At 45.0% G+C, this 13,669-nt stretch overlaps 1 protein-coding gene across 4 annotated transcripts in view; it reads left to right on the top strand.

Annotated features, from left to right (window-relative positions):
• The first annotated feature begins 4,328 nt into the window (after positions 1-4,328).
• The window catches only part of ICA1 (islet cell autoantigen 1), a 315,337-nt gene continuing 305,996 nt past the window's right edge, over positions 4,329-13,669 (top strand). For 2 of the 4 annotated variants that reach the window (XM_086941907.1, XM_086941906.1), the window contains exon 1: positions 4,333-4,522. In XM_086941907.1, the coding sequence (XP_086798033.1) occupies positions 4,512-4,522 (11 nt within the window). In that variant the 5' untranslated portion in view covers positions 4,333-4,511. Of the gene's footprint in view, positions 4,523-13,669 lie in introns of all 4 variants that reach the window. The other 2 variants (XM_086941905.1, XM_086941908.1) reach the window with 2 other exon arrangements.

Raw genomic sequence — 13,669 nt, forward strand, 5'->3', positions numbered from 1 at the left:
GACCAATACTTCAGGTAGTCACAGTTACTGTTCTTTGTAGGATTGAGGCTTTCATGTTTCTCTATTAGGCGTTCCAGGTCAGTAGCATTGTTATTATACAATCATTTATAAACAGTAAAAAACAAAAGTGTTGAAAAAGCGGTGCATTCCTTAGGTACTGGTAATCAATTGAAGCTTGTTGTTTTAGGTTCTTCACCCTTCTCAGTGTGAACCACGATTGGCCAAGGGGCCAGGTCCTACGGGGTTATGGTTTACGAATGTCCCTCCCTAGCTGGGACACTGAGCATATGAGCAGTTCAGACTACCCCCCAGCTCCGTTTTTAAGGAATGCAGACTAGTTCCTGGGTCCAAGTTATCCCCCAGTAAGAGGCGCCAGTGCGTTCAGTAGGAGCAGTAAGTGACCAGTGTTGCAGCTGATCACGTCTCTTTCATTTGGCACACCCATCGGTCGCCAGGTCCTACGGGGTTATGGTTTACGAATGTCCCTCCCTAGCTGGGACACTGAGCATATGAGCAGTTCAGACTACCCCCCAGCTCCGTTTTTAAGGAATGCAGACTAGTTCCTGGGTCCAAGTTATCCCCCAGTAAGAGGCGCCAGTGCGTTCAGTAGGAGCAGTAAGTGATCAGTGTTGCAGCTGATCACGTCTCTTTCATTTGGCACACCCATCGGTTGGCTACAGTGGAAAGCAACCCGTAAGAAATGCTGGTTGCCCTCATGGGAACCCTATTGGCAGCCTCCATGAGCAGGAACTGGCCTTGTATTGTAGTGTCACATTTGCAGAGCTCTTCATATTTCTCCTGACACTGCTAAGCACCTCCAGTTAGCGTTGGTACATGGGCCTGGGGCAGTCCGGAGTGTATGGTTGGAACGTTTTCTAGTGAAGTATGTCCTCTGTTGAAGTTGTTGTTTGAGGAAGGTGAGGTTTAGAGATGTGCTCCAAGCACAGTGCAGTCTGTGTAACACTACTTAATCATGTGGTCTGCAGATAGTGTGAGAATAGGTGCAGCTATGTATACTACTTTTCCTTTTATACACACAGATAATACTCTGAATTTCGAGGTAAATGTCTTGGGAAGAGCCACACCATTTAATGCTTAGAGACAGATGTCGATTTTCAATATTTGGTCAGAGATTGAGTTCCAACAGTTTGCTGGCTGGACATAAAAAGGGGTTCCACCACTTGCTTACAAGAGAACTAACATGGGGCTGGGTTGCTGGTGCTCAAATCCTGAACAAGGTTCAACAAATCCTTCATTGTTTTTTACATTTCAGAAGCATTTTCTCCAGTTCACATCACAGCTCCTGGTATCGAGAGCAACTGAAATACTGGAAATACTCCTCTGGATATGGCTCTGGTCATTCTGGCATGCTTCATCATAGGACTGAAGGGGTTGCAAATGTTGTTCTGTTACTAGCTTTTACATGATGGATGATTCATAGCACCTTCTAGCCAGTTCTCAAACCGCTGCATATCAAGGGCCCGATGTAGGTGGCCAATACCGGTCGGAAACGGCCGAATTCGGCCGTTTCCGACCGGTATTTGGCCTTTTGAGATGTAGGGGACCTTTTTTTGTCCGAATCGGTATTTTACCAATTCGGTAAAATTACCGAATTTGAAAAATACCGAATAGGTAAGTTTACCGAGTTTTAAAATTCGGGATGTAGGTGGGACTACTTTCAGTCCCACAGGCCCTTCAGATTCGGTATTTTTTTACACCCAATCCAATTGGGTGTTAAAATACCGAATCCAGGTGTGCATGCACATGTGTGCATGCACACCTATGCCATGTGACAGACAGACATGCCCTTAGGGCATGTCTGTGTGCCACATGGCACACAAGCCAGTATTGGGGGAGCTAGAGGGTGTCAAAGTGACACCCCCTGCACCCTTGCAGAAATCGGTAATTACTGAATCGGTAAATACCGATTCGGTAATGCACATTGATTCCTATGGGCTTCAAGGCCCATAGGAATCAATGGGGGATACCGATTCGGTATTTACAGAATAGGTAAATACCGAATCTTACAGATTCGGTATTTACCGATTCTGAAATACCCACATCTCCCCCCCTCCAATTTACCACTTCTTAAATACCGAATCGGTATGATTCGGTATTTAAGAAGTGGTAAATTGGAGTTTACCTACATCGGGCCCCAAGTGTTGTTATTAGCCAATGCGTGGTTCCCGTTTTATCAGGTCTGGAAGAATGGGGCTGCGTATCCTCTTTGGGAGTCTAACGTGTAAACTTCAGTTTACACCTATCTCAGTATTGGATTTCGTATTCCATTGAACTATCTTAATAGGAAAGAAATTGCACCCTAGATACGTTTTCAGAGCTGCATCACAGTGGATTCGCTACATGAAGGCAGTGAACATGTCTTTCCTTTGGTAGTATGGTGTTTAGATCAGCATTTCTTAATCAGCAGGGGTTTTTGTGGTTATATGGTAAGTTTTGTACCCTAATAGTACACGTTTTTAGTTGTGAGTGGACTGGGGCTTACTGTCTATGTGAGGGGGTGTCCAAGCTAGTGGGTTATATTTTTGGGGTGGTTGTGAGCATGTTGAGAGCGAGTGTGTGCTAAGAGTGAACTACTTCAAGTGGTAAGGGAAGAGCCAGATTTTCAGGGTTGTGTTGTACATTTTTGTGATCTTGTATGGTTCCTATGTTTTAGAAGAGTAAGATCCTGGGTGCTTTCTGCAGCAAGGGAGGAAGACCTACCTATGTGTTGCTTGTCGTGTTAGTAAGAGCTATGCTATCTTATTATTTCTTACTGTAGGCATTTAGAATCTCTACCATAAATTGCTAAGCAGGTTATGCTGATGGTCATCAAATGTATCTAGTTTATACATAGGTTTCTGAAGCTTATGCAAATAGCAAAAGTACTTCTCCACTTTTTTAAACTGTAGTCTTGTTGGCACTTGATTCTGTCAGACCTTCTAAACAGTATTGTAATAAAAGTTCCAAGGGCCTTCTTTGGTCTCCTTCATTCTTCCTTGTTTGCTGTTTTCTATTTGACGTCTCAACCTTAGACCTTCTTAAGTAATTTATTGATGTCATTTGTATTCTTTTATCTAATCTTGTGGATGCATTTTATATGTTCTGATTTTTAACTTGTTGTGCTATGTAATGCTTTTAAAGATGTTTTATCGAAATAAAGCCTATTGACTGACTGACTGACTATTTGACGTCTCAACCTAAGTGAAATATCCTTTCACTTCATCCTCTATGCAGCCCCACAACTATTCCATTCTCTCCAGCACTTACAGATTCTCGTCAGTAGCTCTGATCTTGCTTACATTAGCCCCCCATGATTCACCGTTTCCCATTTCTAAATAATTTCCCGGCACCTTCACAGACCCCCTTCTTCTGTGCTTGCTGCTTCTCTATTCTGTTTTCTTTCCTGCTCCTTATCTTCGTGCGGCCCTCAGACCCTCATCTAAAATAAAAGCCATTGTTATTTGCAATGTCAATAACTCAAACTCATGCAAATGCGAGACCTATTGCATTGCAAATGCTTGCTTTTAGCATACCCGGACCGATTTCTAATCCCAATCCAACCCTGCAAAATACCGCAGCTCCAGTCCAGACGTTTAAGGTACCCCTAAGGTCTAAGGCGTGGCAGAAGCTACGCCTTAAATTAGCACTTACAACACTCACTTTATGTGATACAGATCCCAAGCTCCGCAGGTGGACAACTATTAATTATTTGCACAAGCCCTACTGATTGTTGTACGATAAATTAGTTTTAAGAACACTGTTCTTAGAACAGGATATACATTCACCTACAACTTCGGATGAATTTGCCTTCATTAATCTTACATTCTTAAAGGACAGGAGTTGGCAGGTGTGGAATAGTATTCTGAGCAGGTGTGGAAGAGTATTCAGATGTTTCTCTCCCTAAGGAGGCATGCTACTAAAGTGAACGAGCAGGCGCGGCCTGGGCGTGGAGTCGTCAGTGTTTACTTATGGCTGCCTTGCAGCACAATGCGAAACAGGCACGCGCCGTACAGTACCCAGGCCACTAAACCTCCGTGTTCCCTGCATTGTGACGTCGCGCTGAGGTTGTTGTGACGCGGTAAACACCTGAGGACTCCCCGAAGCAGAGCGAGAGTTCCGGGCTCATATGGAGCCTTCCAAGTGAGGTGGAAACGCAGGGGTAGCCTCACGAGCGTGGCGGCCCCTGTGCGGCTCGCGTACCAGTACCACGCTGGCTGCGTTTTCGAGCCGCAGCCGATTGAGGTAAGGATGGCGAGCTGCCCCTCCCTTTCTGCCCTGGCGGTTGGATCAGCCAGGCCGTATGGTAATGTAGGGGCGGGGTCTGAGCCGAGCAGGATGTGCGGTGCTACCCGCGGGCGGGGTCTCCTGCGTGACGCGGCGAATGTTCCGCGCTGGTAGCGAGCACAGCTGACTGCGCACAGGAAGCAGCGCCGCGGCAGCTGACGGTGGGAAGGGACCCCCATCGTTCCCGGGGTGCGTGGAAAGCCGGACACGGAGCGGCGGGGTCCATTATGCACTCTAGGTACCCTGCGCTGCTGCTGTTGTTCCCTCTGGCGCGGGGTGGGGAGGGCGCAGATGTGTGGACACACGGAGGGGTGACAGGTGTGACGAAAATATCTGTACCTCTGACATTATGACCTAGGTGACTGTTTCCTGGGTTTGGTCTGTAAAGCCTTTTTTTTTAATAATTTGTGGTATTTCGGTTATTAGATCACTTGTGCGCTTTATCAGCTTCTGAAGGGAGGATGCAAACTGTCAGATGGCAGTAGTTTTACTTAAACAGTGACATCAGCAGTCCGGTCACTGAATGTAAAAAATAAAAAAAAATCAACTCTCTACTGTTTATCCACCGATTTAAACATTCTGGCTGGCTGGCCCACCCTGCATTTGTCAAGGAAATTAATGTTACCTGTCTAGGTGTTTTGGAGGATTTTGTTTAGCAAACCAGATATCTTTTCGGCGACCTAATGATTGGCAACTGGAAGTTGTTTGAACTGTGTTTTTTAGGATACAACTATGAAGGGGAAGCACCTACCAGGTGTACATACGTTTCTCATTATCCTCAATAAATAAACATTCGGTATTATCTCGAAATCACTCACCGAAATCCTATTTCAGGCCTCTTACGTGTTGCTGCTACTCGAAAGAACATTCTCTTTTGTACACTAATGAACGCAACTGTGGAACATGTTTCGGAAACCATGAGCTCTAGCACCTTCCTCTAAAAAAAAGAAACAAATCAAATACACTTTCTAAATTTTATCGGCACCCTTTTGACAGCCAGAATCGAAGGTTAGCTGCTTAGAACAATTGCAATGCGTTACTATCATTATGGAGCTCACACCATATAATAAATCGTCTATATGACTTGATTACAGGTGTAAAACTCGGTAGTAGTCGTAATATGAATTTCTCGATATAGATTGATATTCAAACTGGTAAGGTTCAGGTCACTTTAATCTCCTTTATTATCTTCCAAGCTTACTAGCGGTGGCTGCTGCCAATCTGACGTGGGGATGTAGCGCAGGGATGTTTCTTCTTCTTCTTATTTTTTATTTACAAAACTATAGACTTACCTTTCACTGCTGGCCGCTACGATCTACTGCTCCTGCACCGTGCTACTCCTCTGCTCCCAGCACTGCAATTCCAATGAGATTGATTGATTGATTGAGCATAGACTCCCAGACTCCCCACGCATTCCCAACGCATTCCCAATGCTTCTCTTATGCTTTTACTCCCAGCATGAGAGAAGCACAGTGTTTGGGCAGAGTGGTCCGGTTTCAAGCTCCAGCAGGGACTTGGAGCCTGTGCCCCTGAGCCCTGCTGATATCTCCCAGGTCCAGCCTGGATATTTCCAAGTGCGCGTGTCGGGTTGGCCATCTGAAGATGGCCTGCCAAACCGACATGCACTTTTTCAGGGCCTACCAGTCCTCCTCCCCCTGCTGCTGATGCTGCTACATGGCCCCGCCTGGACTACGCGACTGGAAGTGCTAACATAAATTGACAATTAAATACTTGTCATTTTGATTTTTCTTCTGTCTGCTGCATTTCAGCAGTGGGGCAACGCTCCTCTGCCATAGCAGAGTAGCTGCACCTCAAGCTTATCTTTATGTACGTACCCACCTACACTTCATTTTGCAGGCCTATTGGTAAACTGGGTGGAGAGTGGCAGGTAAACTGTAGGTTCACCAGAGTGTTTGCACAGATAACTGCCAAATTTGACTGCTTAAACTTGAACTACCAAAACCTTATTATCTATGATGTTTTAGTCTTATTTTGTTCCCATTAAATTAACACAACTGAAGTGGGTGGTTTTAGAGGTCAAAAGTTCAGGACTGGAGACAGTGCCTGTAGTTACCTGGATTGAGGCAGACACTCTATATGGTGAAGCTGACCACCTTGAATACAATGTGTTATACCTTGATTCCTATAAATGCATCCCCGCCTTAGCTGCTCAGCCAGAATGAATGTGATGACTGCGTGGAATGTTGGAATGCCTGATGAGAGAGAGAGTGGAATGTTGGAATGCCTGATGAGAGAGGGAGAGAGAGTGGAATGTTTGTGTGCCTGCTTGTGTGGCATGAGTGACCGTTGGAGAGAGTGGGTGAGCAGCAACCATGCTGCTCCTGGTGGGACCTCTATGAAACTTGTAACATATTTCTACTGAACCAACCAATAAACCTTTTTACTCGTGTTATACCTCCTGGCTACCTCTGGTCATCTTTGGAGTCTACTTTACTACACAATGCCTCATATCTTGGAGGTGAATCTTGCCTCTAAAGTGCACCACTGTGGTTGATGGAGTACAGATGTGAACTAGCTGTACAATCTTCTGCTCTACAGAGGATATATTTCAGTGGTAAGAGGAGGATGTCTATGTTGCCAGCTAGCAGGAAAAGGCCACCTGGTTACATATCGCAGGATGAGACCTTGGCTGTCAGATCTGAAGTCATGCTCCCAGAGGCTTGCCCTCAATTTGTAGAGAAATAGGAGCTGCTGCCAAGTTATTTGCATTTTTAAGGATAATGGTCTTGAACATGTCTCTTTCCATGTAGAAGCCTAAGGATTCTGTGTTTCTGGTGATTAATCGCCCGAGGGTTAGTGCAGTGAGCAGTTCTCATAAGCTTGTTAGTTGCTATTGGCTATCAGGATAGACTCTTTTTTTGGGGGTGGGGGTACACCTTCAAGTAGGTTGTCAACATCTAGGCTTCAGTGGTGGACTGGCAGTACTTTAGGTGGTTGAGGTGTTCAAGTAGAGCTAAATGTCCTCTTCATACTGGTAAATCTTGACGTCCGTGCCAACTAGGGGGGGTGGGGGGTTGGGGGGGAAGAGAGATCCTTGTAGAGAATTGAGGTGACCAGTGATGATATGGAGCCTTAAGGAACATTGTAGATCACTGGGATGTGTGCTTATCTTGAGAAACGCGCTTGGATGCGCTTGTACTTGTCTGTCAGATAGGAGACTAATCATTCAATGACTGTTCAATCAAGCCTTTATATATTAAGTAAGTGTGACTGGGTGGATGACTCTTTTGAACCCTGTAGAGAGCTCCAGGAGGATGAGGATTAAGCGGCTTCACTCTCTGTGGTGCGAAGATCATCAGTAACAACAATCTGGTGTCTGTCTCTTTGCTACATTTGGTCCCTCTTTATTACAAAGACCAGAACTTTAAGTTCATAACTTTGACTGACTACGTCCCCCACTTCGAATTTCTAGCCTGAAATGTCATAATTTGTTTTCTTCATTACACTATTTTTTTTTATTTTAAATGGACACCAGATAATGTAATTGAGCATAAGCACCACCAGTATTTAAGTTTAATAAAATAACCACGACCCTTTTGCCACACCAGAGCAGAACTTCACATCAGTTTTGTAAAAGTACAACATTGCCTTAGTTATGACGCCTCTGTGAACACCAGCCAACCTATTGGAATTGGTTATTCTACATGAACATTCTATTATCAGTAAAATGTCAATGTCCTTCTTGGACCTTATGTGACTGGGGACTAAAGAGGGGGGCAGTCTCACCTGGCACACCACCCCCTTCCAAAAAGTTGGGAGCAGCTTTAACTAGAGGAAACCCCATGTAACTCATTTTGTATTAAGTAAGTCATATTATTTTCAATCTACATTTTGTAATCCAAGCTAAAACCATTAAAATGAATAACTCAAAGCTTCTGTCATTTTAGAGTCATGTAATTAAATTATGGTGATTCTAAATTGTAGGAGTCGAAGCTCGGGTGGGGGGGGGGGGGTGCACCTTTGGCATGCATTGAGCTCCACAAACTAAATTTACTTTACCTTCAGTTACATCAAGAACCAACTTGAACTGACCACCTGATTACATACACCTGGTCTTTCTGAATCCACACATGTCAAGACTGTAAAGCTTCTGGTTTGTTGCGTAATTTATATATATTTTTCCCAAGGGTGGGTTGTGCATCTCCATCCTTCGATACACACCGGTCAGGTTGCCATCTAGGTGCATCTCGTGTTTTTTCAGTTGAAAAGTGATGGTGCTTCTGGGTAAACTGATCCGTATATGACCATAGTTAGCCTCTGCTTACAATCCAAACCTAACGTGCTGCTTGTACAAGAGAAAGAATTACATGTTTGCTGCTATTAAAAATAATTTAAGCAAAGTTGTGAAAATATCTACGGCATCAACTACAAATAAAGCCTTTCTGTTTTTGAAATGTAAGACTCAATCTGAGAAATGCAGACAGATGGCAAACCTATCCGTGGCAAACATTCTACAGTGTAAGAACCGTGAATTCGAAAAATGTGTTTCTGTTCTATGAAGATGGTAATAATTGGCATGATAGCTTTTTAGTCAGTTTCCTAGTAGCCGAGTTGGCATGGTTTCATAGTTAGAAGTGTCACTAACAGGCAATAATTCCCTCCTAGACTAAGCTCAATTATCTGAAGAGCCCCCCCTAATGAGAATGGAAGGAAATCAAATAAATATATATATTTATTTGGTGGAGATTGATGATCAGCACAAAGCATTGAAAAAGACGTGCATTTCTCTTGTGTAAAGGACCTGAAGGGGGAATATAGACTAGTCAATGGCGTTGATACCTGTACGGGATTGGAGTGTCTCCGAAGGGAGGGTATATACTAAAATCTCTCCGTTATTTTTTTGAGTAAAGCTGAAGGATGAACGACCTAAGAGAACTGAACCAAATTTTACTTAAACACAACGGCGGGTCTCATGTTTTATTTTACGTATTTGTTGCATGTCTGTTAAATACTTTGGCTGGCATTTTAGTGACATCCTGGCAGCTAATTTATATTGAGGTTTGCCTTATTTCGGCATATTTGACTTTCACGATCATTTAAAAAAAAACTATAACTTTACAAACCCTGCCCTGGAATACTTGCTATATGGATGCACGCTAATAATCCATTGGCACTGAGGATTTGAGGGTTCACCATATAGGGACTGATAATACCACTCTCTGTGATAAAGGATGTCTTTTTGCATTGCAATGTTCACAAACTTTAAACCGAAGTTTGCAGGCTTAAGAAGTGTTTTTAACTGCCCAAAAAAGTTTGTGTAATTTTATAGGTTTCAATATTAACTTAGTAATAAATGCACTATATTTTAGGCCCCGTGCAGTTTTCTAGCTCTGGTTATGGTCACTACTTGAGCAATAAGACCATGCCTATGATGTACCCTCAATGGAAAGAAATATTTGCTTTGGTTGCTGTGATCTAAAAGTTGTGACCGTAATAGGTCTGGCCTTGAGACCAACTTCAGCTGTCTTACCACCCCAATTTATCTATAAACGAATAAAAAAAAATACAAACCTACAGGGGCTTTCCTTTAGGCTTTGTCATCCCTTGGTCTCTGCACGTGTTTATTCACATATTGCTCCAGCCCACAGCAGCATGGGGCAGTGGGTCAGCCTACTTTATCACTTGACCTCCTTGCACTGTGAGTGCATAATGTTTACACAGGCGCACCCGCTTAATTTTATATTTCTTCTTTTCCCACTGTTTTTGCTTATAACCTGTGTGATAAATAAATCCATTATGGCAAGCATTCCTAGGTCATACCTATTCGTTTTGCCAATACTTGTTGACTGGCTCTAATCACTGTGTACATAGTGTGCTCTCCAGTGAGTTTCCCTGCCTTGTGCGATTCAAACGTGTACAGTGCTTAAAGGTTTTCCCAAAAGGAATTCGAACACCTTGACCTGTCTTGCAGGTTTCTCGGGGACGTGCTTTGTGAGGCTGCAAAAGAATATGCCTTTGTGCCTGTGAAACTCTGTAAATAATACTTAAATCTCCGGCTGTGCTGTCTCGAAAATATTTATTTTAACACTCGTGCAGTGCCTATTTTGTTCACCCAAGTAATCGACAGGGTCAGGGACATACATTTTTAATACGATCCAATGTCACCCCCCCCCCCCCCCCCCCCCCCGTTGCTTTTAGTTTTTGTGAACTCTGTTGAGCGAAGTTTAACATCCGAGGGAGTGTTTGCTTTCTACATCCTCAAAAAGGCTTATGTTGTTTTTGTGCAAAATCAGTTGGGCTAAGCCCCTTCATTGATTGCAGAATTAGACTTGAAAATGTTTACCTTTTTTTCGAAGCGTGACCAAAAAAAAGGGATCAGAGTTGGTTGCCTGTTTTCTTCTCGGTACATACAAGTAAAAACGACAGGTAGCAGAAGTCACGGCAGGTTATACAACATTGTTTTACAGACACTGCAGTATATCGACCCTGCTGCACCTGTGTCCCCACAATCCATAGCTCCTGTATAGGCTTCTGGGAGCAGCACAGGGCATGAATAGTTCACTAGTAAAACCTCCTTGGATGTACTGGTTTTATTACAAGGTGGAGGTAGTGGACAACATCCGTCTCACCCTTGATAGAGACGAGTCTGCTGTCCTTATCCTATTGGATCTGTCGGCAGCCTTTGACACCGTCTCTCACAGCATTCTTCACCAACGACTGTGGGAGATTGGTGTCAGAGGCAAAGCCAGTGCTTGGTTTGAGGGTTATCTAGCAGACCGTCACACATACGTAAAGGTTAACACCCTGGAATCTAGTAAGATCCCCCTTTCCGTAGGAGTTCCACAGGGATCTATTCTAAGTCCCCTGCCTTTCAATTTGTATCTCACCCCCCTGGCCAATATTATAAAATCACACGGCTTTTCCACAGTGTCTTACGCGGACGATACCCAGGTGTTGATTACCTGCAGCTTAGATTTTCTTGACACCCGTTCCAGATTTCAGAAATGCATGATCTCGATCAGGGACTGGATGAATGCTAACAAACTTCAACTCAATTACAGCAAGACAGAAATAATGCTGTTTGGTAAGGCCAAGCTGATATGGGCACAAGATTGGTGGCCCCAAGAACTGGGACCCTGCCCAGAGCCCAAAGATGTGGTAGGCGACCTGGGAATTATGATTGAACCCACCCTTTCTATGAAATCCCACGTCAATCAAGTCTCTCGCACCTACTATGGTATCTTGCGCAAATTGCGTAAAATATTTAAATGGCTTCCCCTTGAGTCTAGGAAGCCCCTGATTCAGGGGCTCATCATCAGCCGCTTAGACTACGGCAATGCCTTGTTTGCCTCCATTAGCGAGTGTCTGCTGACCAAGCTACAAACCCTTCAGAACGCCGCAGCTCGTTTGGTGCTTGGGCTGTCCCCTAGGTCACCCTCTCTGCCCAGTCTCAAGGAGCTACACTGGCTCCCTGTGCGCCAAAGAAGTCACTTCAAGATACTTAGTATCGTCCACAAGCTCCTTTCTGGTATAGGGCCCTCCTACTTAGTGAAATAACTGGTTTGGTACAACCCCCCCAGAGTCCTAAGATCCAGCTCCAAATCCCTCCTGGTCCAGCCAAGGGCCAGGACTTCGAGAAATGGTTGCCGGGCTTTTTCTTATATAGCTCCCCTACTCTGGAACAAGCTGCCCCTCCATCTGTCGTCCCTATCCAACCATCTGGCCTTTCGGAGGGGTCTGAAAACATGGCTCTTTCCCAACTAATTTGCGCCACCTCTCTTGAACTCATGGTTGTCGTCTCTCTCTGCTAAGCGCCTTGAGACCTTTCTGGTGAATCGTGCGCTATACAAGAACCTATGACTATGAATCGTGGATACCCATAGTTCTATAAACAGGGGATTGAAGAACCACTTCTAATACTCCTACTGGGCATTAGGCACACCAGATCTATTTTAGTCACCTCTGAGTCTGTGTGTCGAATAACTCCTTTTTGTTTTTTTTTGTCCATACTTACACCATAACATTACAGTAACATTCAGTTTTATGATCAGTTTCTATGGTATAGCTGTTTTTTTGGCATCACTGATAGCGCAACACAACAGAACCACGAGTCTCCTGAGGCGGAAGCCGGGAGTGAGCCTAATTCTTTTAAAATTGTTTGTGCATTACTTTGTTTTTAAAAATACCTACTCACCTCCTGGTCACGAACAGCGTCTTCAGAGCTGCAACGATTCCTATCATCGCCATTACCGAGGGCGAGGCGCGTCCTTAGACACGCCCACCTCAGCTGGCCACGCCCCCTGAAACCGGCTATGAAAGTGCGCGCAGCTGATAGCGCGACACAACAGAACCACGAGTCTCCTGAGGCGGAAGCCGGGAGTGAGCCTAATTCTTTTAAAATTGTTTGTGCATTACTTTGTTTTTAAAAATACCTACTCACCTCCTGGTCACGAACAGCGTCTTCAGCGCTGCAACGATTCCTATCATCGCCATTACCGAGGGCGAGGCGCGTCCTTAGACACGCCCACCTCAGCTGGCCACGCCCCCTGAAACCGGCTATGAAAGTGCGCGCAGCTGATAGTGCGACACAACAGAACCACGAGTCTCCTGAGGCGGAAGCCGGGAGTGAGCCTAATTCTTTTAAAATTGTTTGTGCATTACTTTGTTTTTAAAAATACCTACTCACCTCCTGGTCACGAACAGCGTCTTCAGCGCTGCAACGATTCCTATCATCGCCATTACCGAGGGCGAGGCGCGTCCTTAGACACGCCCACCTCAGCTGGCCACGCCCCTGAAACCGGCTATAAAAGTGCGCGCAGCTGATAGCGCCACACAACAGAACCACGAGTCTCCTGAGACGGAAGCCGGGAGTGAGCCTAATTCTTTTAAAATTGTTTGTGTATTACTTTGTTTTTAAAAATACCTACTCACCTCCTGGCCACGAACAGCGTCTTCAGCGCTGCAACGATTCCTATCATCGCCATTACCGAGGGCGAGGCGCGTCCTTAGACACGCCCACCTCAGCTGGCCACGCCCCCTGAAACCGGCTATGAAAGTGCGCGCAGCTGATAGCGCGACACAACAGAACCACGAGTCTCCTGAGGCGGAAGCCGGGAGTGAGCCTAATTCTTTTAAAATTGTTTGTGCATTACTTTGTTTTTAAAAATACCTACTCACCTCCTGGTCACGAACAGCGTCTTCAGCGCTGCAACGATTCCTATCATCGCCATTACCGAGGGTGAGGCGCGTCCTTAGACACGCCCACCTCAGCTGGCCACGCCCCCTGAAACCGGCTATGAAAGTGCGCGCAGCTGATAGCGCGACACAACAGAACCACGAGTCTCCTGAGGCGGAAGCCGGGAGTGAGCCTAATTCTTTTAAAATTGTTTGTGCATTACTTTGTTTTTAAAAATACCTACTCACC

This window comes from Lissotriton vulgaris, chromosome 10 (genome assembly GCF_964263255.1).
Source record: "Lissotriton vulgaris chromosome 10, aLisVul1.2, whole genome shotgun sequence".
Lineage (NCBI taxonomy): Eukaryota > Metazoa > Chordata > Amphibia > Caudata > Salamandridae > Lissotriton > Lissotriton vulgaris.